Source organism: Squalius cephalus (genome assembly GCF_949319135.1).
Source record: "Squalius cephalus genome assembly, chromosome: 6".
NCBI classification, from domain to species: domain Eukaryota; kingdom Metazoa; phylum Chordata; class Actinopteri; order Cypriniformes; family Leuciscidae; genus Squalius; species Squalius cephalus.
Genome location: NC_137127.1, coordinates 12,720,255 through 12,744,108, shown reverse-complemented (window position 1 = coordinate 12,744,108; position 23,854 = coordinate 12,720,255). Strand labels below are relative to the sequence as shown.

Genomic DNA, 23,854 nt, shown 5'->3' with positions numbered 1-23,854 from the left:
AAAGTTTTACTCAAACACATACATATATATAGTAAATCTCAGTATGCATGCATGTATGTAAATGCAATAATTTGTGGACCCCACTGTATATCTTTTATATTTTAATGTTAAATTGACACTTTATATTGGAGTAAAAATGTTCTCACCCTAAATAAAAGGTGAATAGAGCTTAAATAAATCCAAAATGGCTACAATGTCATACCAATTTAGGAGAAACATAATAAATATTAATAAATCAATTTTTCTGAATTAATTTGTTTAAATTTTTAACAATGTTCACATTGACATCTGTAAAAATGATCTCATGATTACAAAAAGCAAATTTTTCTGGACACCACTCTGATTAGGAGAGATTGCACAGAGGACAGCGGCACGCTTCAGCATGACCTCAGCATGGAATATTTACCACCTTAATATTCCAGCATGCAAAGTCCGGGACAGGAAATTATAGACTTTAATTGCATGTGTCATCTATTTTCATAATTTCCCTGAGTTATGCCCCATAAAATCAATGTGTAACATTTGCTAATAATACCCACTGTCACATTTCAAATGAAAAAGAGCTATTTATACCCTCGCTTATTAACCTCCTATGTGTTCGGGTATAACTCAAAGTGTCATTTGCAGGATAAAGCAGCCATCCAGTCGGCGCCGTACACTAGGAGTGGACAAAGAATGGAGAACAAAAGAGAGAGGCAGAAAATCTGGAGATGTGGAAACATCAGAACAGCGATAAATACGAATGAAACCTGCCCAAAAATGTCATGCATAAATTCATTTTAATATCAGCTCTAATCAAGCTCAAAAACATCATTATTTTGATTTCACAGAGAAGCTTGTGTGAAATTTAATAGCTCACCATTAAAGAAATCATAAAGTCCACCGTGTAAACAGCAGATGCCACAAGGCAATATGTAATGTAACTTCATTATAGATTCCAGTAAAGTCTTTAGCCTAATCATTAAAACGCACAAAATTATCTCAAAATGCAGCCCAGAGGCCAAAATATTGGGAAATGCTTGCAAATGAGATTTGGCAGCATACGGGTAAACATTCATTGATCTGAATATTTATCTGCATAATGCATACCTCCGAGAGGTATTTTACATTGTTCATTATGAGAGAATCTGATGAGGAATTTCAAAAGCGACATAAATTTCTTGGCACATCATGTCTGTATATGACATTACAACTAATGACTCACAATGGCAAAATGTACATTTACAATGTAGTAAAGTTGAGAAATTACATTTTCTTTGAGCACAATATGGGTTGACATTTATTTGGAAAGAATCACTTCCACAACATAAACAGAACCTCCAATCATTTATCCTTTTCATATAAATAAATAAATGTATTCATACAGAAAACAAAGGAAACCACATTTAATATTAGATTTAGCACTTACAATCTTAATCAAGGAAGTCTGTTTCTTCCATGAAATAAAAACTTCATTGTCATTGTGACTTTTCATCTCACAATTCTGACTTTTTTCTCTATAAACTCAAATTGTGAGAAATAAAGTCAAAATTGTGTGTAAAAAACTTGCAATTCTGAAGAAGAAAGTCTGAATTTCGAGATAAGTCGGGCTTGACAGATGTTAGCTCAAAATTGCAAAATATAAACTCGTAATTGCAAATTCCGAGCAAAAAGTCAGAATTGAGGGATCTTAACTAGAAAAAAATTATGAGAAATAAACTCGGAATTGCAATAAATAAAATCAGAATTTTGTGTTAAAAACTTGCACACAGTTCTACGCAATTCCGAGTTTATATATCACAATTCTGACTTTTTGCTTGGAATTCTAGCAAATTAAGTCAGAATTATGTGTTAAAAACGTGCAATTAGGATTTTTTTCCCAATTAAAAAACACAATTCTGACTTGATTTGTCGCAATTCTGAGCAAAAAGTCAGAATTGAGGAATATTAACTAGAAAACAATTATGAGAAATAAACTTGGAATTGCAAGAAAAAGTCAGAATTGTGTTAAAAACTTGGAATTGAGTGAAATGAAGTCAGAATTGAGATTAAAAGTCACAATTACCTTTTTATTTTTTTTATTCTGTGGTGGAAACGGGCTTCCATATTTAATCTTCGGTTCGCAGTGGAGCTACTGGATTAAACAGTGGCCTCTCTCGCCTAAGACGCAGCTTCCCGTAGCTCATCTCGAAGTCCTTTTTGGTGCCGTTGAGGACTTCCAGGCTGCCAGTGCGTACATCATAACCAAAAGAGTGCAGTTTCTGAATGCGATATTGAACTATCTGCGTTGTCAGTTCTATCACTGTGGGAGTCTCCATGATCTGCTCCATACTTACTCCAGCGGTGAGGAGTCCATTGAAGCGATCAGCTAGTATAGGCACAGAATAGTATAACAAGGCTGGACACTGAAGTACGACCTCCCTAAACTCTGCTTCTGTGCATTCCAGGGTCTCCCGTGAGTAGCTGAGGGTGAGTCTCATGCTTTCAGGGTTCAGCTCAGTAACAAAACCCCTCAGTTTGGAAAGCAGCCGCAAGAGCTCATTGCTGGTGAAGCCCCTGTCGCGCAAGAACGTCAAGTTTTCGCGCAGGACCTCGGGCGGCTTCAGAAGCACGTAGGGATTCTGAGTGAGCAGCTTCTGCAACCAGATCTTCAGATTGTCCTCCCTCCCACCCAAGTCCAAATAGGTCTTCTGCAGGGTCTGGATCATCTCCTCGTTTTGCTTCATAGGTCGGCTGAAGCTCTGAGGGGCGCTGGCCATGAGCTTGCTAATGACGCGCTTGTTAAGATGCAGCGTTTGGAAATACACAATGTTGGCCTTCTGGTTGTCGTGATCACAGGACGAGGAGAAAAACGAGGCAGGGAATTTTTCAATGATTCCGACCAGATCCTTCTGGCTGGCGCACACAGACATCCACAGCTTTTTCTGGGCCTCCATTTGCTCAGGTTTGCAGAGGATGGCCTCAGGATGGAGCTCCAAAACACGGGCGATGACAGGCCCGCTAGCCCCCATGTCCCTCAGCAGGGCGGCAGTCTCGCTCACGTATACGGGGCTCTGCCGCAACACCCAACCCTTCACCTTCCGGACTTTACTGATGTCTACGGACAAGTTGTACAAGGCGTCTACGGTAACCAGGTTCTCTTCATGAACAATCGAGGAGTTGGGCCTTGTGAGGAGCAAAGTTGTTACCTGAGCCCGCTGGCAGTAGAGAGACAGTGATGTCGTGACTAATCGCAACATGTTTGCACAATCTAAAGGTCTGTGGAGGGGACCGTTGGGTAATTGAGTGACATGCCTGAAATAATTGGAAAAACATTTCAGAAAGTCTCAAACTATTTGAATAAAACACTTCCTCATTCCTATGTACTTATGCAAAGCTGGTATCATATGCACAATCTTTGGAGATTGATGAACAGAGTGAGAATTCAGACACTAAAAACCATCTACTCATAGGATGTTATTTTGAAGATGCACTTGATACACATGCCCTGGTACTCATTTAATTATTGCCAGCTGATATTAACTAGCTTTCTTTCTGGTAACACCCGCAAAATGCTAATATTACAAAAGAGCCAAGGGTTTTTATAACAACACCTCTGTAAGATAATTTACTTATGATAACACAACCCGGTATCACGACAAGACGTGAAATAATCACGTTGGTCCCCTTTGGAAAACGTGTAGATGTCACAGTTTAACGCCCTCAAACGTGAATCTTACACGTACCCTCAAACGTGAATCATACACGTACCCTCAAACGTGAATCTTACACGTACCATTATCCCGGGACGTTTGCTAATCCTACCCCAATCTAATCATAACCATTTCTTAAAACTAAGTTACGTAGGCTACAATTTTAAAGAAAAACAACAGACAGACAATCACAATAATTTATTTAATGAGAAAATGTCAAAATCGGTACCAAAAGTTGTTCAAGTGACGATGTGTGGCAGTCCTCTCTGGCAGTGGTTTTGTATGAGGTAACAGAGCAGAATTTAAGTTATTAATTCAAATCCATGAAAATGTTAATCCGTCTTCGGTTCGGTTCGCTGAGGGCTGCGCGGCACAGTGCGCGCTTCATTTCAAATTGTGAATGTGCATGACGCAATCTGTGACGAAGCAGGCGAGGGGAGAGCCAATGAGCGTTTGATATTGCCGTAACCATAGTAACCTGTCGTAACGCTTCGGGCGCAATTTTTGAATTTGAATTCATAACAAACGGGGTTTGACGTTTACGGTCAAGATGACGATTACTGGATAAAGGGCTGAGTTTGGATCTTTTTCTTGCAAATAATATATGGATTCTGAAGGTTTGGATTACGTCAAGCTAATAAAATTTATGTATTTTGTGAATCGATGTTGCGTTGTAAGGTTAGTATATTATGATTCTATTAGGAACCATAAATAAATTATTGTGATTCGTCTGTCTGTTGTTTTTATTTATAATTGTTTTCTAGGTAGTTTTAAGAAATGGTTATGGTTAGGTTTAGGGGTAGGATTCGTGGCTCAAACTATCTTTTAATGCCATATTGTTCATAAAAATGCAATTTTCATACACATATCTGTCCATACGTTTTATCATTTTAATATTGTCCATAAAATGGGTATGTTTAGGTGTCGGAGTAGAGTTAAGGGATCTTCCATTTATAATCTATAAAATGGTATAGGAAATTGTACAGATATCTTCAATATATGGCAAACGTGTATGATTCACGTTTGAGAACATGTATGATTCACGTTTGAGGGTACGTGTAAGATTCACGTTTGAGGGCGTTAAACTGTGACATCTACACGTTTTCCAAAGGGGACCAACGTGATTATTTCACGTCTTGTCGTGATACCGGTTGGAGAAAACTGGGAAGTTACACAACAACCATTGTTAGATATGCAAACAGAAAAAGTTACACAGTTAGATGGTTCCTTTATAATGAGATCAAGACATATTTTTTTTGAGATTTAAAAGAAAAACACTAAATACCTTGAGGGACCAGGACGTCCCAATAGCTTTTGAATTTGAAAGAGACAAAACTATTAACCCTCATGTTCTGTTTAGGGTCTTTCAGGCATTTAAAGAAACCTTTTACATTTTTGTGAGGTTTTTTTATGCAATCTATGTGCTGGTATACTCCTAGTTGAAAAATAAACTTGACAAAATAAACTTTTAGAAGATATACACATAAAATATTTGAGTCATTGGCTTCTAGGGAAACAGTAGAGAATATCAATGACTCAACTTGTACTAAGGGGCACTTTTGTTCAAAGAAATGTATTCTAAAATGAGAATAGCATACTTGAAATGTCCAACATGAAAAATATTTGCAGTCTAAGAGAGCATTTTTATATGTCAAGATTTTCCTTCGTACATACCAATACAAACATTCCATCATATGTATGGAATAATTCATATTTTTTTATATTTTTGAAACAAAAGTCTCTTGTGCCCACCAAGGTTGCATTTATTTGAAATATAGATATTTTTTGTAGCATTATAAATGTCTTTACTGTCACGTGAGTGATCAATTTAATGTGTCCTTGAATAAAATGTTGTTGTTTTTTTACTTTTAAATGGTTGTGTATCAGTTTCCACAAAATTATGAAGCAGCAACAACTGTTTTCAACACTGATAATAATAACAATAATTTCTCTTGAGAACCAAAATCATCGTATTAGAATGATTTCTGAAGGATCATGTGACACTGAAGACTGGAGTAATGATGCTAAAAATTCAGCTTTGCCATCACAGGAATAATTTACATTTTAAAAAATAGTTTAAATTAGAAAACAGTTATCTTACATTGCAATAATATTTCAAAATATTACTGTTTTTTTTTATAAAAATAAATGCATCATTGGTGAGCATCTTATAAACATTAAAAACAATGTAACTAAATGTGAGTAGAGAGAGAGAGAATATATGAAAAAGGTAAGACATGAAATTTTGTTATTATTATAATTATTGTGTGATTATAATCATGTAAGTGTGATTATTACACTTTTATCAAACACAAACAAGTCAAACTCAACAGAACATGAGGGGGAGGAGGGTGTTCTGTTACAAAACAGAAGTCGTGACATTGAAATAAAGAAACCAACTCCACAGTCTAATACGGCTTGCATGTATTAGTCGCAATAATATCACATCTGAAACGTGCTCAAACAGTAAATTAGACTGATCATTATTACCTCTGTACTGTAGTGACAGCGGTCACATCTTCTTCAGTAAGATAGTAGCACCTCTTGTTCTTGTTGTGAGTGTGTCAGTGTGACGGCCATACGGTCTGAGCACAACAGCGCCACCCTCAGCGCGGGAGAAAATTTTGATTTATAGATTTTGATAGATAATACGAGCACAGCGGAAAGAAATACGAATTGCCCATTCACCTAAACTACAAAATAGTCAAAACTGGCACTAATATAATTTGAACATTTATGAATGGCAGCCAAACTATTTCAAGCAAATAGATAGCCTAATTCTGATATATTTAACAACATCCTTTAAGGGACTGTGTGTTTTCTAAATGGAAACGTTGCTTAAAATGGCATCAGAGACTGAGTTCTATAATCAGCACAGAAAGCAATTTGTTTGAAAGGCAGTGGAGAGTGAGTCACAGTTGGAGCTTAATCACAATGCTGGATCATGCCTGCCTACTCAAACTGTTCACTCAGCCCACCCTTGAAGTCTCTACAATCTGGCGACTAGCAAAGAGCTTGCGTTCACACGGCCCCCGCGGACTACAGGTAGGCCTAACTGTACAAGGCACAGGTTAAGACAAAGGATTTTCAATGTTTTGAAGGATAGGCAATTACTAATTTTTCTCACGTTTAAATCTCTGTCTCTCAAAAAGAAACGTTTTTGAGAAACCATATTTCAAACATAACTTATGTGGTCACACATAAGGTCGGAAATGGAAGTCGCGATAGTCTTTTCTTCCCTATTTGTGACATATCAGATGAATTGGCTTCTCGAACAAGAAAACATTTAATTGATTAAAATGTCAAATTGATTTTGCCCTACAGGAATTGGGGATTGTTGAGCCAGTAAACACTCATCAGAGAAAAGATTAGAAGAGATGAGCTGCAAGAGTGAGGGGAAGTTATTTTGATTAAAGATTATGAAGGTACATGAATTAAAAAATGATATGATGGGATACATCATTTATAATAAATACTGCAGTAAAAAAAAAATGTCATGGTGACTAAGTTCCAAATAAAACGACTTAAAACATGGCAGTACACTTTATTTACTGATTTAATCACTCTGCCGGATATTTGTATGTTGCAATATGTTGTAAGTACACTCCTGAATGTTTTTCCTTGTATGCAAACAATCAGGTTCTTGCAGAACATTTCTGAAATGGTTGACTGAAGCTGTGACTCTGAAAAGATGTTCAGTTTCCATTGAGAATGAACTAATAGACTGAATTGCTTTATTTATTTTTTAACACAGCGCATTTTCTCAGTTATGCTTAATTAGTAATGTGGTTGAAGTGCCTTTTAGTTTCTCTTGGAATAAATACTCAAAGACATACACAAGATATAGTCTAAAGAGAGAGAATACAAACTTGTTTGTCTATGCTATGCTTCAAATTTTCTTGATTCATGAGATAAAACCTTCAACAACTGCACACAAGATTAAAAGACGAACCTTGAATGGAAAGATAAATGATAACCATGTGCTCTGGGTTATAAGGGAGTATGAGGAAAGCAAAGCAAGAAAACCTGCACCTGAGAAACGAAAGAAGAAAAAAAAAAACCTCCTAAGAAAGATAATATCCCAATGTGGGTGGATCTTAATGCCAAACTTTAGAAACAGGTTACTCAGATTTCTGAGTATGTGGAAGGCAACAGGCGGAAAGCACTCTCACGGATGGACAAAGTAGAACAGGATGATCCAAACGAGGAACATTGTGATACTTCTTGCTCTGCTGTTGGCGAGTACTCTCGCTGAAGAAGACCCAGAGCCCATTTTTAGAGAGCTTGGTGGGGTACTGGAGATGGGTTTTTGCTTTGGTGAGGACATTGCCGTGTACAGACTGACTGCTGGAAAAAGGGAGCTATTGGGTCAGTACTCAAAACCCTTAATTTCACCACCTGATGCCTTTAAGGGTCGGATCAATACCACCAATGAATATGAAGGGCTGCTTGGTCTGAAGATCACAAATCTTCAGTTCTCTGACTCTGGAACCTACATCAGAGAGTGTTGGAGCAGTAACACTATGGAAAATTATCGTAAACACTATCTCTACGTGTGCAACGAGGAGTTTGGCTCACAGGAAATTTTACTGACAGCTGGAACAGGTGCAGATCTGGTATGTAATAAGGGTTCCAGAAAACACGGTACAGTAAAATGGTACAGAGAAGTGCACAACATTTCTTTGTTCATGGATACTCAGATTTCTTTGGAGCCATTACAAGCAGAGTTTAAAAGCCTTATCCAGGTGCATGACAAAGGCTCATCTTTACACGTTTCAGATGAGTTAATTCAGGACAGGCCTCGTTTTTTCTGCCTGGTTATGGAGAGAGAGCAATGCAAGAGTTTCCAAACCATAGGACTACCAGAAGATCCTGAGATGAAGAATGTTTATCGTTCTGTAGGGGAGAACGTAGTCCTTACATGTTCAGTAAACCACCTCAGACAGAATCACTGGAAAACACCGTTTGGACAAGTTAACTCATCTGCACCGTTACACCTCAAAGGGAAAACCGAGAATCAGATGTCCGTGTCGACAAGTATGAATTCAGAAGACTATTCCCTAGTAATTCACTCTCTCACCTCAGAACATTCTGGGAGCTATAAATGTTTCTCTACATTTCTCGTTGAAGAGTATGTTGTGAGTGTGTGCCCCTTGCTCGAGTCAACCCATATTTCATTTTCTGCAGGAGATAAGAAGGTCCTCCTCCAATGTGACTTCATGTCTTTACCAGCAATTAGCGATAAAGTCGAGTACATTAGCGTTCAGTGGTATCGAAACACTGGTGAGCAGGACATCCTAATAATGGACTCAGGCGATCCTTCTATAACTCCACCTAAAGACCTACAGGGTCGGTTAAAGTTCTCACAGATAAATTCCAATCTCATCTTTACTGATCCAAAAGTGGAGGACAATGGGACGTACTGGTGCGTGGTGCTGCTAGATAATGACGAGAGCTATGATGATAAGGATACTGACTTAAATGATGAAGGTGGTGATGAAGAGGATGAGGTGGAACTCCATCCATTATTGATGGAGGAAGAATACATGGACATGTGTCTCTTTATGCAAGTCACCAATCTAAAATTTCAGTCAACTCGTAGACTGCCTGAATCTGAATCTGAACCTGAACCTGAACCTGAACCTGAACCTGAACCTGAGACTAGCCTGACAAAGTATATTGTGTGTGCAGGGCTTGGAGGCCTATTAGCACTGGCTTTTTTGGTTGGTATTGTGGTGGTTATAAAAATGAGAAAGAAAAGATCTGCATCTGTTCAAGGAAGAGGTCTTGAACTATTTGAAGAGGAAGGAAGAGCACTTAAATCCACAAAGACGTAGAGTATGAGGTCACTACTCTTGATCGTTCCACTGCTTTATTTTACACAATCATTTGTGCATTATTTTCATGAAAAATGTAAGTGGGAAAATTAGGGGAAGATACTCGATGTAAAGGTATAGTATACCAAGAAATGACAGTTCAAACAAAAATCTTTCTGTCGTCATTTACTCACACTTATGACATTCCAAACCCGTATGAATTTCTTTTTCTGTTTCCCCCACATAATAAAAGTCACTGGTAACCAAAACTTTTTGGTAAATCAGCATTCTTCAAAATATCTACTTTTTTGTTCCACAGAAGAACATGCATGCATGTTTGGAACAACATCATAGTGAGTAAATGATGATGAAATTTTCTCCTTTTTTCAGTAGACTATACCTTTATGGTACAATTTCACCTTTGTCTTTCACCTCATCATCAACCAACCTGAAGGAGGGAAAGCATATTTGTAAGAATTACTCAAAAGTGTGTTCAAGTGCTGCAAAAGGGTGTTCAATTTCAAAATTGGAACACATTTGACAATTAATCTTCTTGTAAATGCTAAAATGGATGAGTCTCAGGCATGATGAGGGTAATGTAAAACAGCTACTGAAACACGTGACATTTTCTTGTGCAATGAAGACAGGACCGGCTGGTTTGTTTCCCTGTCAAATCTTGAGCACACAGTAAGCAAATGGCGCTTTAAAAATAAACACACCATAAAGCCTGCATCAAAGCTCATTTCATAGGAAGACAAACATATGGGTCTCAAAGTGATAGTTCACACAAAAATGAATTATCATTTACTCACCCTCATTCCAACCATGTATGACTTTTTTACATATAAATATTTGTATATTCTTTTTTAAATATCTTCTTTTTTGTCCTGCAGAACATTGTGAGGGTGAGTAAATGATGACTAAATGATCATTTTTGGTGAACAATTGCTTTAACTATATGCTTTATGAAGCATGTATGCATTTATTGTTCAAAATGGCATCAAGTCTGATCATTTAGTACTACTGAATTGCAACTGTTAGAACATCATCTCTCCCATGACAGAGATCTTGGTAATGATAAACAATAGATGTGCAAACACATCCGTAAACATTTTAATTCTCCTCCTCACTGGGGACGTGTATACATTTCCTGTTCTAATTTCTCTTCTGTTTCCATTAATGTGTCAACAGAGTTTGAATCTACTGCTGGATGTAATATCCTAGTCTAACAGCTGGCAGTGTAAACAGCGGTAAAGAAAGGCTGATGGTGTCTAGAGAGCACAGTACGGATTTGATGGACACGGTTATGTCACGTAAAGCTGCATTGGTGGTCCTGTGTGGAAACACAGATTAGAGAAACAGCTCTGTTAATGTGCATGATACGACCAATGCATTCTCACCAAGGCTGGGCTGACTGCCAACGTATATGTTTGTGAAATATTAAAAGCATTACAATGGAATGGCCATGCTTGTTTGAAAGCTTTAATCCATATTTATTTTTCATTACAACACGGGTGCGTTCTCAATGCATCCAATGGATTTAAATGATCCAGTGCTTTGTTAATGGATTTTTCTTTTTATAATAACACTTTGATTGCTGAATGTTTAAAAAGGGATTCTGGAATATATAGCAATCTTGATAATCAACTGAACATGTCACAGCAACATAATCATGCAGAACATGCTGAGTGACACACAAAGAAACATTTAAAGAGGTGATGAAGGACTTAATAAAAACAGTGCTTTAAAAAAAAAAAAACTCATTAGACTCCCTTTGCGTGATCGAAGCATTGTGACGCATCTAATTATACTTTTCATACTGTTTTCTTTTCTGTTCTTATGTCAATGTTTCATAACGAAGTCCCTAATTATGAATCATCCAGTAATGTAGACCAGTTAGACAGGCAAGTTTTTGGATGGGCCACATCTGCTTTCACTTGTCAAAATAGGCTGTCAAAATCCTAACTATCATTATGCATTATGCCAAAAGACACACTGTGTTCCACAAATGACAAACATCATGTATGTATTTGTCTTGAAACTTCTGTCCTTTATTTCTAACATTTTGAAAACTCAGTAAACCCTTAATATTAATTTTTATATCAGTCATTAATACCTAAGTTTGATTTTATTTACTGTTTAAGGTCGTCTTGTATGTTAATTGTAGGTTTTCTGAGTGTCTTGTGTAACTCATTTAATGACAGCATGGTTGAAAGACATATCTGAAGCGTATGAAAGGCATGTCACCCCCTCAGTTATAATGCTTGCTGCACCCCTGCTGATAAAAAAGCTGCAAGATTTTATCAGGCCTGTAATGAAGTGCATGTCCACTGGGGGGTGTCATTTTTTGTAAAGAAAATTAAACATTGCGTTTGTGGCGATGGAACTGGCCATTAGACTTTACAGGAATTACCTTTTAGCCTATTGATTTTAAATAAAAATGCATGCATGAAAGAATGCCGTTTTCCTTTTAAGAAAGGGGAACACAAAATGTTCACCGACCTATCAGATCTCAGTGTCCAGTTTTATTTTTATTTTTTTTCATTAAGTAATCATGACATGTTTCCAAAAATATCAGTTCCTAGAGATGAGCCATGTTTATACTCAAATATGTGTCATGAGGCAATGTGACTTTGCCGTACAGCAACTGTACACTAAATCAAAAAAAAAAATCACATTAATAAACTCAACCAACCAAGAGTATTTGTGCAGACAGGATGTGCCCTCTAAAATAGCCCTGGAACGGCCTAACCGTACTAAAAACGCACGCACGCACAAACACTATGAGCTAGGAGTGAGTTCTAGGACAAAAAAAAAACACTAGCGGCAGAAGTCCTCTTGCTTTCTGAGGGGACTGAAATTAAGGAGGGAGGATCATCGGGAATGTCCATCAATTAAAACATATGTTAACAAGAATGTGATGGGAGTAGGTGAGATAATGGCTGTTCAAATGATGAATGAGGTTGACAAACCTAAAAACATAAATCAACAGAGAAGGGTTATTAAATAGCACAATATTCTAAGTGATACAGTAATTACACTTTGCTGATTAAACTTTTCATATCACAAAATGTACAGAGGAAAAAAACAAATTAAAATAATTTAAAACTTAAAACTTCGAGCTTGAATTTGTATAGGAAAATTCCTCATAATATTCACACGGGATAAGGGATATAATTATTAATTGTTATAATTAATTGTACTAAATTAGTGCATTGAATTGACAGGTTTTTTTAACAATAGCCAGTTTCTTTTCATCTTGTTGATTGCTTAAGGTAAATAATGTTTTGGTCATGTGTGCCTCAGGGTGTTGGTGAACCTGCAGGTTCAGTTTTCTTTCTGCCTTGGGCTGCATGTCTTTCGTCCTATGCTTTGTGGGTGTATAATTATTGCACCTAGCTTGTTGCATGGTTATTTGCGTGTGACTGTGCTAATCTTTTCATGCTCTGTGTTGGTGGCGAACTACCCTGAGGTGATTTTGAGCCTGGTATCTGGGGTGGGGTCTATCAGTAAAGTCGAGCCTTAGTGAGCTGTTATAATGGCCATCAGAATGTAGTATCCCAGCTTTCCAGCAAAGTCTATCACTGATGATACTTTTAAAGCTATAGTAGATTTGGGTTAGTCTGTGCTTTTAATAAAATCAGAACTTTGTACGAAGTATGTCTAAGTTAATTGTTACAATATCCACGAACCTGGTGAGGAATTAGTTTAAAATGCATTGGGTGAAGTTGGACTGTTTTTCATTTGCCTGCATACTCATGATATATATCAAGAAAATTAAGAACATATGGCAAAAGAAATTAGATATTCAGGGTATAGGCCATATATATGCTCCCTTGGAATCAATTAGCCTATGACTCTTGACCTAATGTTGCAAGCTGCTAAACACTTCTCGCCTTTAAATTTTTTTTCACCAAATAATTAAAAATCATTTACTCACTCTCATGTTCTTCCAAACCTGACTTTCTTCTGCAGGAAAATAATAATGACTAGTGACTGAAGGCATCAAGTCTCCATAAATATGCAAAATCAGTCACCATAAAAGTATAATCCGCATGCCTCATGCACACTATTCTTCTGAAGCCATATGGTAGAGAAAGTTTGAGGAACACGATTAAGTATTTACTAAAATCCACCATGACTCTCTTGGATTGTTTATGAGTGATTAGAGAACAGATTCAATTGAGCCGAAACTTTTTTCTTGTTCTTTTTTGCAGAAAGCAGTGTTCTGAAACTCATTTAAACCCCAACACCGTTTTCCTCACGCCGTTTAAATAATTAAGGGAAAGCTGGGTCTTTATCAAAGTCCGTGGTTTTGGTAGCCATGGCTGCATCTGAAATCGCATATGCTACTCTCTTGAGTAGGTTCTTATTTGTATTTACTTCACAACCAACTAGCGTCATAAATTGAACATACTTTTTTTAGCGGTTGTGAAGAAGTAATTCACTAATTACTAGCCTATTCAAAATAACCAAGGCTACTCAAGAGAATATGCGATTTCGGCCAATGCCAATGCCATTGCTTCACTGCCATTCATAAATCCTCTCCCGTGGCCTCATGGGATAAAGTGTCCATCGTATGCGCACTTCAGAATCTAGTCGGAAGAATTCATCCGGGTACTTTTTGCCTACTCTTTTATGAGTACTGTAAATTTGGACATAGATAGGCCTACTTCTTTTGCCACATACTGTTTTTCGCCTACTATAGCTATATGGAAGTAGACTATGCGTTTTCAGATGGTGATGCGTAGACAGGCGTTGACACAAGCCGCGTTCGTACAGATTTTACAGAGCACATGTGCAAGGAATACACCTGACAACTAAAGTCTGGAACTAAAGTCGCTTATTGGTGGAACTACAAACTGTTTAAGACTATACTGTTATAGTCCGAGGTGGAAAGAGTAATAAAATATTCAACTGAAGTAAAAGTACTACTTCAATGAAATGTTACTTAAGTACAAGTAAAATTACCAGTCTAAAATCTACTCAAGTAAAAGTAAAAAGTATAGCTCATTTAAAATTTACTCATAAATTTTAAACTTTTATCCCTTTATTTTTTGGGGAAGTGTTGCTAAACAGATTTACCAAATTAAACCATGGACAAAAAAACATAACATTATTCCTTAAATAATGTTTAAATAAATTGTATTATTATTATTATTGTTGTTGTTATTATTATTAATTATTCATGATACTTATTTGAATTGTTACTAGTAAGAATTACAATAGAGAGCTCTCTAATTCAATTATTATTAGTAACAATTCCAATTAGAGAGCTCTACAATTCAATTACTAGTAACAATTACACAATAAGAGAGCTCTCTAATTAAATTATTAGTAAGAATGCAATTACAGAGCTCTCTAATTGAATTTTTACTAGTAAAAAAACGAATTAAAGATATGTATAATTGCAGAGCTCTGTAATTGAATTAAAGAGCTCTGCAATTGCATTCTTACTAGTAACAACTGAATTAGAGAGCTCTCCAATTGGAATTGTTACTAGTAATAATTGGATTAGAGAGCTCTCTATTTAAATTGTTACTTGTAAAAACTGAATTAAAGAGCTCTGCAATTGCATTCTTACTAGTAACAATTCAATTGTAGAGCTCCGTAATTAAAAATGAATGGAAGTCAATGAGACATATGACTAGAAAAAATTCATTTGTAGAGCTCTCTAATTGGAATTGTTACTAGTAATTGAATTGTAGAGCTCTCTAATTTAATTCTTACTAGTAAAAATGCAATTACGACGAGTAACGCTGAGTACAATTTAAGCTAAAACGGCTTGCCATAGTAGCCATCTTTAGACTATTGTCTTTGCGGTCACTCTCTATATTTATATGGCATTGCTGTCCAGGAGTAATTAGCTTTTGAAGTGGATTTACTTAATGTAACCTAAAGTTAACGAAGGCTATTGTAGTGTTTACAGCAGATGTCTTAACTAGTGTCAATCGACCGGGAAGATTTTAAAACGATCCGTACATTCATTTTCATCGCTGTGAAAATACAGACCGGAAGACAAAAGGTCTACATAAGGTCATAAGTGCAAGTGCATGCAAACGTGAACGCAACTTTCGCGTCTTGATGATTTCTGGTGTGTAACGCACAAGGGAAATAACGAATAATGTCGCTCTCTTTACACAAAGCTATTACTTTTGAAGAACTTGATCTATTGACTATATATAGCCTTAGGATCCCTTTGCTTGGCATAGGCTATTTCATCACCATTTATTGTCACTGCATGAAAAAAAGATTGATAGGCTACATTGGATGATTAACCTGCGTTCCACATGAAAGTAAATCATCAAATTTTGAAACGACATGAAGATGAGTAAATAATAGCCTACCAGAAATTTCATTTTTGAGTGAACCCTTATATAGGTACAAGCAATGAACTGTTCAAAAAAGGAAAGTCAAAAAGCAACTGGTTTGTAGTAGCCTACGTCAGGTAGCCTACAAGCAACCAGAATCTTGTCTTCTCTGAAGCCCGTTTCAGAACGCAGACAAACCAATGACAGAGGAAGAGAAAACCCCACTGGTTATCCACGCGCGCTGCCCACCCCCTGCGTTTTCAGAAAGCCAACATTATCCATCTGTCACTTACAGACGCTCAGCACACGTATCATTTGGTTGAGGTGGGCTGACTCGAGACCCACAGGACTATCTGAATAGCAACTTTACTGGATCGAGTCCATGCGTGGAATCTTTCAGCGCATCGTGAATGGTAAGATATCCGTGGATCGTCAGTGTTCGTTCCGATCTAAATTCGTTCATTAGGTTTTTGTTGTGTGTCTGCCGTGTAAATTATACCCGCAATACTGATCATACTAACTTCTTGCAAATGCTTGATAGCCTACATCCTCTCCCGGAGCTTGGGCAAGAAGTTGTGTCAGCGGAGGCTGTGTGTGAGTGATGCTCTTGACAGATGTGGCTATGGGTTCAGTCTTATAACTAAACTAGAAATGTAAACTGGGAATAGCTCAGTCCTGATTCTGATCAGTGACATGTACACTATAGCCTACCAGTACGATGCTTGTAAAATATTTAATAAGTTATTTGTGTAATTAAAGTGGCAGCATTGTTAAAAGAGTTCAGTATGATTCGTTTTATAAGTGTAATAAAATATTTAAATCATTTTTAAATCACTTAACAGGATAATAAAGAAAAAAAAGTAAAAGATTATGCATTATACCATATCAAACATGCTGTTTCTATAAAAATATCGCAAACCGGACTAAACTCCCTGGTCATAATGGTCTATTGGCTGGTTTTAAAGGGATTTTGGGGTACTTTTCAGCAGGTTAGGCTTAGAGACCATGAATACCTTGGTCAGGCTATGAGACTTAAATCAGCAAACCAGCTGAAGGAAAACCATTTTATGCTAGTAATGCGCTATAGACTTTTTGATGGTTATTTATTGATCGATACTGTATTTATGCTTTTTGGGATATTATTGATTTGTCGCTCACATTAGTGTTTTGCCTATAGCTATATTGACCATAAACACACATTAACCTTGAATAATACTGTGCCTGTAGGCATATATATAGACACACATAAAGAGTTTGGACACATATAAATAACATTCTTTCACATACCTTAGAATCCTCCGTATCTCTCTAGTCTTGTATTAACATCTTAATGGTAAATTTACAAGGGAATAAATCCATTTGCTCGTCATAAAAACAAAAGTTAGGTCTTTTCATTCCTGTGATTCAATTCAGGGTGTTCAAAAATGTGCTGCAGACGAATGTATACTGTAGGTTTAGAACTTGGCAAAACATTGATTTCTTTTTTTGGCAGGGAGTAAACTTAAGTTTATATTGTGGTGAGTTTTGAGATGAGCGGTGAGATGAATTTTTGTACTCCTAAGTATTCAAATATTTAATTAATTCTCTAACTACTCATTTGGGTGAGGTGAAAGCATCTGTCATCTTTGTTGAGTTTTTAAAGCAGATTATTACAGTATATTCACAGCAAGGTCAAGAGACCCAAAGACATTTACAGGGGAGAAATGTGACAGATGAATAGATATCAATTTTCTTTCAGTAGCACTTTCATGTCTGATAGCGCATGATTGTGCTAGTGCTTGATTGTGTTGGTCGATGTGGCTGGAGCGATTTTGTCAAATGGCAGAGAAAGCTAATCGTAGCTCTCAATATGTGTACAGTGATGGAAATATATTTTCCCCCTATATCTTATATTCCCAATATGGTAATCAGCTTGTTGGGATGAAAAAGCAGATTCATAAGAGAGATGATTGTATAAGAGACAAGCCTGAAAGTCCTATAAAAGCTGAAGCCAATGAGGCTTTCAATATCTCTATGATTGAAGAGAGAAAGACTGTCTTTACTGCAGTCTAGATGCTGAAGTATATGTTAGATTGATTCTTTTTTTATTATCATTTCAAGAGCCATCATAATGTGTTCTTGGCCTCTTTCTTCAAAGAAAGTGCAGTTATCAGAAAGCATGAGAGTTGACCCATCCAGAGGTTCACAAAAATGTGACCAGCAGGTCACACAGCTGTAAGATTAATGGATTCAATACACTGATTGTCACAGAAACAAAACAATCTTTATCAGTCTCTTGATGCTGCTTTAGTAAAACAGCTCTCTTGTGCCAATAGCTATATATAACTGTCATTATACACTTCAAAATAAAAATAAAGTTTCCAAAAGGCGGGTTTTTTTACCGCAATGCCATAGTAGAACCATTTTTGTTCCCCAAAGAACCTTTCAGTGCGCAGTTCTTAAAAGAAACATTTTTTATTAGTTTGAAGAACATTTTAAAAATCTAAAGAACCCTTTCCCACTTTGAATAACTTTTGTGGAATGGAAAGGTTCATGGGTGTTAATGGTTCTTCATGGAACCATAAATGCCAATTAAAACCTTTGTTTTTAAGAGTGTGGTGCAGTGGTGACTAGCCCCTCTCAGGGACTAATGAAGAGCACAGGGAAACCACCTCATTGAATGTTCAATTAGCAGGCCAGTAAGAGCTTTTTCATGCAAAGTTCAAGGAACCTGAGGCAACCAAAATGGCCGTTCATTGATAAGGAGTTTGTTGAGTGCTTGATTGTCATATCAGTAAATGTATGCCCTAACAATGTGTTTGAAATTCTGAAAATGTCCAGAATTCCCATGCTACATTTTTTGGCTGTTAATTTATATTAGCTGCTGAAGAGAATGTGTGAAATGGGATTTCTGCTTCTTACTTTTCTTCATACAAAATGAGACCACAGACCATATAAATTCATGGAATAACAGAGAAAATTGTACTTGGAGGCCATCACTGCCAATTTTGTGCCACCTTTGATTGATGAAATGTTTCTTAACGGCTGGCTCAAGAGAAACATTTGGCAACATACATCGCTGCTAAAATAGGCACTGCATTATTTAAGATGGTATTTTCCATCATTTGAAGAGAAATGAGACTGCGATGAGAGGCACAGAATATGTTGCAGATATTGCATCTCTAATAGCAACACCTCAACCAGCGTGAACTGGAAACTGCAGAAACGCATTGATTTTGAGCAGGTTTTGGGCAATTTAAAAGTGAAACGGTTGTTATGTTTTAGCTGAAGAAAGACCAACTAGCTTGGGTTGTCATCTATGACTAACACTGAGATGCAATTCTAAAAGTTTTGAATTGAATTTTAGGCATTCAGAGGTATTGTTATTGTTTTGAAGCACACGCTAATGAACAGATCTTTGACAAAATGACAAATGTTTAGTCCACATCACAGCTTATTTTGGCCAAGAACTGCTTGCTTGGACAGGAACAGGGTAATTTCACTGAGATACTATTGTAGTTTTTTTAATATTATTTTTTGCTATTTTCATTTTATGTAAAACAACATGTCAGCATTTTTACATGCTCTTATACCACACTGATAGAATAATAGGCAAAATTTGGCAAACTATTTGAATTATTTCTTACTCAGATGTATCAACTCTGTAATTTGTTTGCTAGGCTCATATGAGCCTCAAAAATCATTCTGCTGTCAACTATTAAAAAGCAACTTATTTCACACTAGTCCAGGTGACAGAAATGGCAGCCTTTATTAATGTGGTTATGGTTTTGCACTTATTTAAATATGGAAATAGTACAGAAATAGGGCCAAGTAGCCTACTCTGTGATTGTGAGAATAATCAAAATATGTATTAAAGTCCCAATTCCAAACAACTCTTTGTTTAGGTTTTAGCTCCCACATTGATAATGCATCTCACATCTGCCTATTTGTGATGTAACTCCACAAGCACTCAATGTGATGATTATCAAATGCAAAGCAGACACACTATTTGCAATTTGATGCATACTTTAAACAAATCTTCTTGATATGCACTTGCATTAAAGTCTAAAAATTGAGAAAAACAAATTCTGACCAACAAAGAAAAGTGTAATCCTTCCTGAATGCTATATTATTATTATAGTAAAAGCCATGCAAAATAAAAGTAAATGTAAGTGTGCATGCTTTCCTCACAGAGTGAAGAATGTGATGGTAACGGAGCAGTATGGAGTGCTCGTGGAAGACTCTACTGCTGCTCGTGTGCACATCCTTGGGGGTGCAGTACACTGCCATCCGTTCCCTCCATGACTCCTTCAGTGGCCCTTGCCAAGACTCCGCCCACTGCCAAGGACGACAGGGTAAAGGTGAGTCACTGTCCTGTAGCATGAAGAATTAGATTTTCACAGTGACATTTAACATTGTATGAGCTTTCCTCCAGAATAGTACTGTCACCCCCAGAATGGAAAATGAAATTTGGAAGTGGAAATGTGTGGTTCTTATTCAAATAGCATCAGGTTTACAATACCCTACTAATGGATTTTATTTACATGTATTTTTATTAACAAATCAGCAAGGTTTTCCACTATTTATATCTGCCAGTTCCTTAAGAAATATTCTAGATTTTGAATACCTTCATTTTGTTTCTTTAATCAAAATATTTTTTAGTTTCCACATATCCTCAGTTTTACTTTTCAGCGAGTACAGTAGTATAAGGCATAATGTATTCTGTTAATTTAATCTAGTTGGTTAGAAGTTGGTTTTTCACACTTTAAAGCATCTAATGTTGTTAGAAAAAACTATATGAAATTATGGTATGATTAAAATTTCTAAACATGGCTCATTCTGTTCATTTTCTTGCCATTGTGTAATTAATCTTAGAATTAAGAAAAAATAAAGTATCTGAGCTTGACCAGAACATATATCTGAAAACCCATTTATAGGAATACTCCCGTAAACTTTGACACAGGGAGTTTTTAAAGCTCAAAAACTGCATAACAGCAATGACCCTTCTGCGATATGTCCTCAATTTCATTTGCATTCAAGTCCAAGTGCCGGGATGCATTTTTAGCACAAGTTTAAGCCCTCCATTAAATTATAGTTTGCATAGAGACTTAAATTCAATTAAAATTCATGTTTGGTTATAGACATAGCTTTAGCTGGTTTGACAAGATTATGCTGAAGGTTCCGAATGGCATTCTCTCTATAGGCTTATCTCTCTCAGGTCATCTCTTCTGTAATGAGTGAGTTTGTAAGGAAAGAAATTAGCAGAGAACTGTTAGAAATGCAACCTGGAAATTCCCATCGCATCCGCTGTAAGGAGCGAGAGATGGAATATCAATAATTAATTCTACAATTATCTCATCATTAATCTAACGTAATATGTCCTCACGGACCAGCTGTTTGCACTTCCAGAAAGCGTTGACTCGCACAACCTAATGTGCCATGCGCAATCAGTCTCTCATCAGCCGTAATTACACTCGTTATCAGTCTCTCTCACCCTCCTGCTATATATAGTAATTGTTCATTTTGAGCAAAAGTCACATCATCTTTTTTCATATGTGAAGAAATGCAGTCATTGTTCATATTTCAGTTTTATGCGTTATTTTTTTTGTTCACATAATGCTCTAAAATGGTAAAATGATTACCATCACAGGAGGCAATCCAAGTCTTCAAAACAACTATTATTGCTGTACATTTTCTCTCTGCTGTGAGGATATGGTTTTAAAATTGCACTTTATTAAAGTTTTTGTTAAAATGAAACTTTTTTCCCCCCAAACTAAAGCTCCAGGTATTTTTTTTTCTTACCCAAATAACTGATTGATTAAAGATAAAGCTGAACTAATTGGGTCTTTTGTGGCCCTATAATGTCCTCTGTGGTTTCAGAGCGCCGTATTATCTCACTTTCTCTACTTCTCTTCCCCAGAGCAGAGATGGAAATCTCTCTGCAATGACATCCATGTCCCTGCTGAGACTAGCAGTAGCACTGCCACCGCTCGGAAGCACATCCTTCTGTTTGCACAAACCCGTAGTGGCTCCTCCTTTACCGGACAGCTTTTCAATCAACATCCTGGCATATTTTATGTTTTTGAGCCTCTTTATCATGTGCAACAGGCCTTTACCAATTCTAGTAGTCGCCTGCAAAGGGCTTTGGACGGCAGAGCTCTTCTGGGGGCCTACCGAGACCTCCTGCTCAATCTCTACAACTGTGACTTCAGCTTCCTGGAGAGCTACATTCGCCCTGAACCACAGGATCACATGACTGGGACCTTTTTCCGCCGCAGCTCCAGCCATGCCCTGTGCACGCCGCCTGTCTGCCAGGAGGGTGGCGAGGAGATTCTAGCAGGGCAACCGGATGAATCCTGGTGCCCGAAAAAGTGCCAGGCGCTAAACCTCACTCTAGCCTCTCAGGCTTGCCAAGCACGAAGCCACGTGGTTATAAAAACAGTTCGTATCCCAGAGGTAGGCGACCTACGCACGCTGTCAGAAGACCCCCGTTTAGATTTGAGAATCGTCCATTTGGTGAGAGACCCCCGAGCCATTCTAGCATCCCGCATGACTGCTTTTGTTGGCAAATTCAGGGCCTGGAAGATCTGGAACGCCACTGGCCGCCAACCGCGGTACGTGGACCTGACGCAGATAACAAGTACGTGCAGAGATATTGAGTATTCTGTGGAGACCGGCTTGCAGAACCCCACATGGCTGAGAGGGAGGTATCTATTGGTGCGTTATGAAGACTTGGCCTTGAATCCTGAGGAAAAGGTCAAGGAGATATATCGATTTCTGGGGCTGGACTTGCATCAAAAAGTTCTCACATGGATTGCTCAAAACACCAATGGCACTGTCCCTTCTTCTTCCGATTGGAACTATAAGTACTCCACCACAAGAGACTCTAAAGCCACAGCTCAGAGTTGGAGAGTACATCTGAACTTTGACATTGTTAAGACAGTTCAATCTTTGTGTAACAGAACTCTTGCCCTACTAGGCTATAAGCTTGTCCAGTCTGTAGATGAACTGAGGAATATTACAAAAAGTTTAATGGAGCCCAGGACGTAGTGAAGTTAACTTTTATGTGAACTACTGATTCATGTGGAAGACACTTTTATCCAAAGCGACTTATATTGCATTCAATGTATACGTTGAACCAAACAGGGCTAATATAACCAGTATATTTGGTTACATAATATTGTGTTAATTGCTTCCATCCATGAAAATGCATGCAACATTATGGATACTACTTTGGGGGAAATTTAGCTCATGAATAATAATTAGGTTCATGAGTGCTTTGTAACTTTCCTTAAAGGTATAATTTGCCCAAAAATGAAAATCATTTTCTCACCCTCATATTTTTCCAAACATTTATGACTTTCTTTCTTTTTTGGAACATTAGATATTATGTGTGTGTTTTTCCAGATGTGTTTTTTTTTTCATGCAAAAAAAGTCAGTAGTAACAAAAAAACTTTTTGGTTACCAACATTTTTTTTTTAAATATCTTGTTTTGGGTCATGCAGGTTTGAAGAAATTATGACAGAATTTTCATTTTTGGATGGGCTATCCCTTTAAGTGCCTGGTCACATGAAGTAATTAATATTCATGAGCCAGGACTTTAGAATAGCATAATGCTAAAAGAGCATCCATGTCTATAATTTTCAGCTTGTAAATGTGCATTGATGTGACCAAAGAACCACTACCAAGTATCGACAAAAGCACAGCAGACTTGCCAGTGACAACACATGCCAAAGCTGGTCAAATGAAGTCAAGAGCATGTGTTATCTGGACGAGCCCATAAATGGCCTTAAGTATGAATGTTGATCAGCGAACATGTCCTTACAACCCCATAAACAGTCAAGCAGAGATCTAAAATGACTGAAATGCCACTCAGCGCCATTGAAAACTAATTTTCCATGTTCTTTTTAAAAGCAAAGTCCCTAATAAAAATCAAGTCGGCACAGAAGGTAATGTTGTTCAGTTTAAATCACTGGCAGACAGTTCAATGCGTTTTCATCCACCTCAAATAATTTTTTAGAAGCCCCAACGTCATAAATGATCTCTCTCTGATGGCATTTGGGAATTTGTATGTTAG

General features: G+C 37.1%; 3 protein-coding genes across 4 annotated transcripts; 2 read left to right on the top strand and 1 right to left on the bottom strand.

Moving 5' to 3' along the window:
- Positions 1-1,177: 1,177 nt before the first annotated feature.
- On the bottom strand, positions 1,178-6,258 carry mterf2 (mitochondrial transcription termination factor 2). 2 transcript variants are annotated; one of them, XR_013821539.1, is made up of 3 exons: positions 6,162-6,258; positions 1,957-3,273; positions 1,178-1,698 (listed from the first exon to the last, which is right to left on the bottom strand). XR_013821539.1 is itself a non-coding variant. In XM_079874499.1 (2 exons), exon 2 carries the CDS (start codon positions 3,216-3,218, stop codon positions 2,088-2,090), a length of 1,131 nt encoding a protein of 376 aa, XP_079730625.1. In that variant the 5' UTR covers positions 3,219-3,273; positions 6,162-6,245; the 3' UTR covers positions 1,178-2,087. The 2 variants fall into 2 exon arrangements, 1 of the variants encoding a protein (XP_079730625.1); XM_079874499.1 differs by having other exon boundaries at positions 1,178-3,273; positions 6,162-6,245.
- Positions 6,259-7,347: 1,089 nt separating this feature from the next.
- On the top strand, positions 7,348-11,938 carry LOC307160393 (uncharacterized protein). The gene is made up of 2 exons (XM_079874485.1): positions 7,348-9,516; positions 10,679-11,938. The coding sequence occupies exon 1, from the start codon at positions 7,865-7,867 to the stop codon at positions 9,506-9,508; it is 1,644 nt and encodes a 547-aa protein (XP_079730611.1). The 5' UTR covers positions 7,348-7,864; the 3' UTR covers positions 9,509-9,516; positions 10,679-11,938.
- Positions 11,939-16,131: 4,193 nt separating this feature from the next.
- On the top strand, positions 16,132-23,104 carry LOC307160395 (carbohydrate sulfotransferase 1). Its single transcript, XM_079874488.1, has 3 exons — positions 16,132-16,211; positions 19,971-20,138; positions 21,698-23,104. Exons 2-3 carry the CDS (start codon positions 20,000-20,002, stop codon positions 22,825-22,827), a joined length of 1,269 nt encoding a protein of 422 aa, XP_079730614.1. The 5' UTR covers positions 16,132-16,211; positions 19,971-19,999; the 3' UTR covers positions 22,828-23,104.
- The last annotated feature ends 750 nt before the right edge of the window (positions 23,105-23,854 follow it).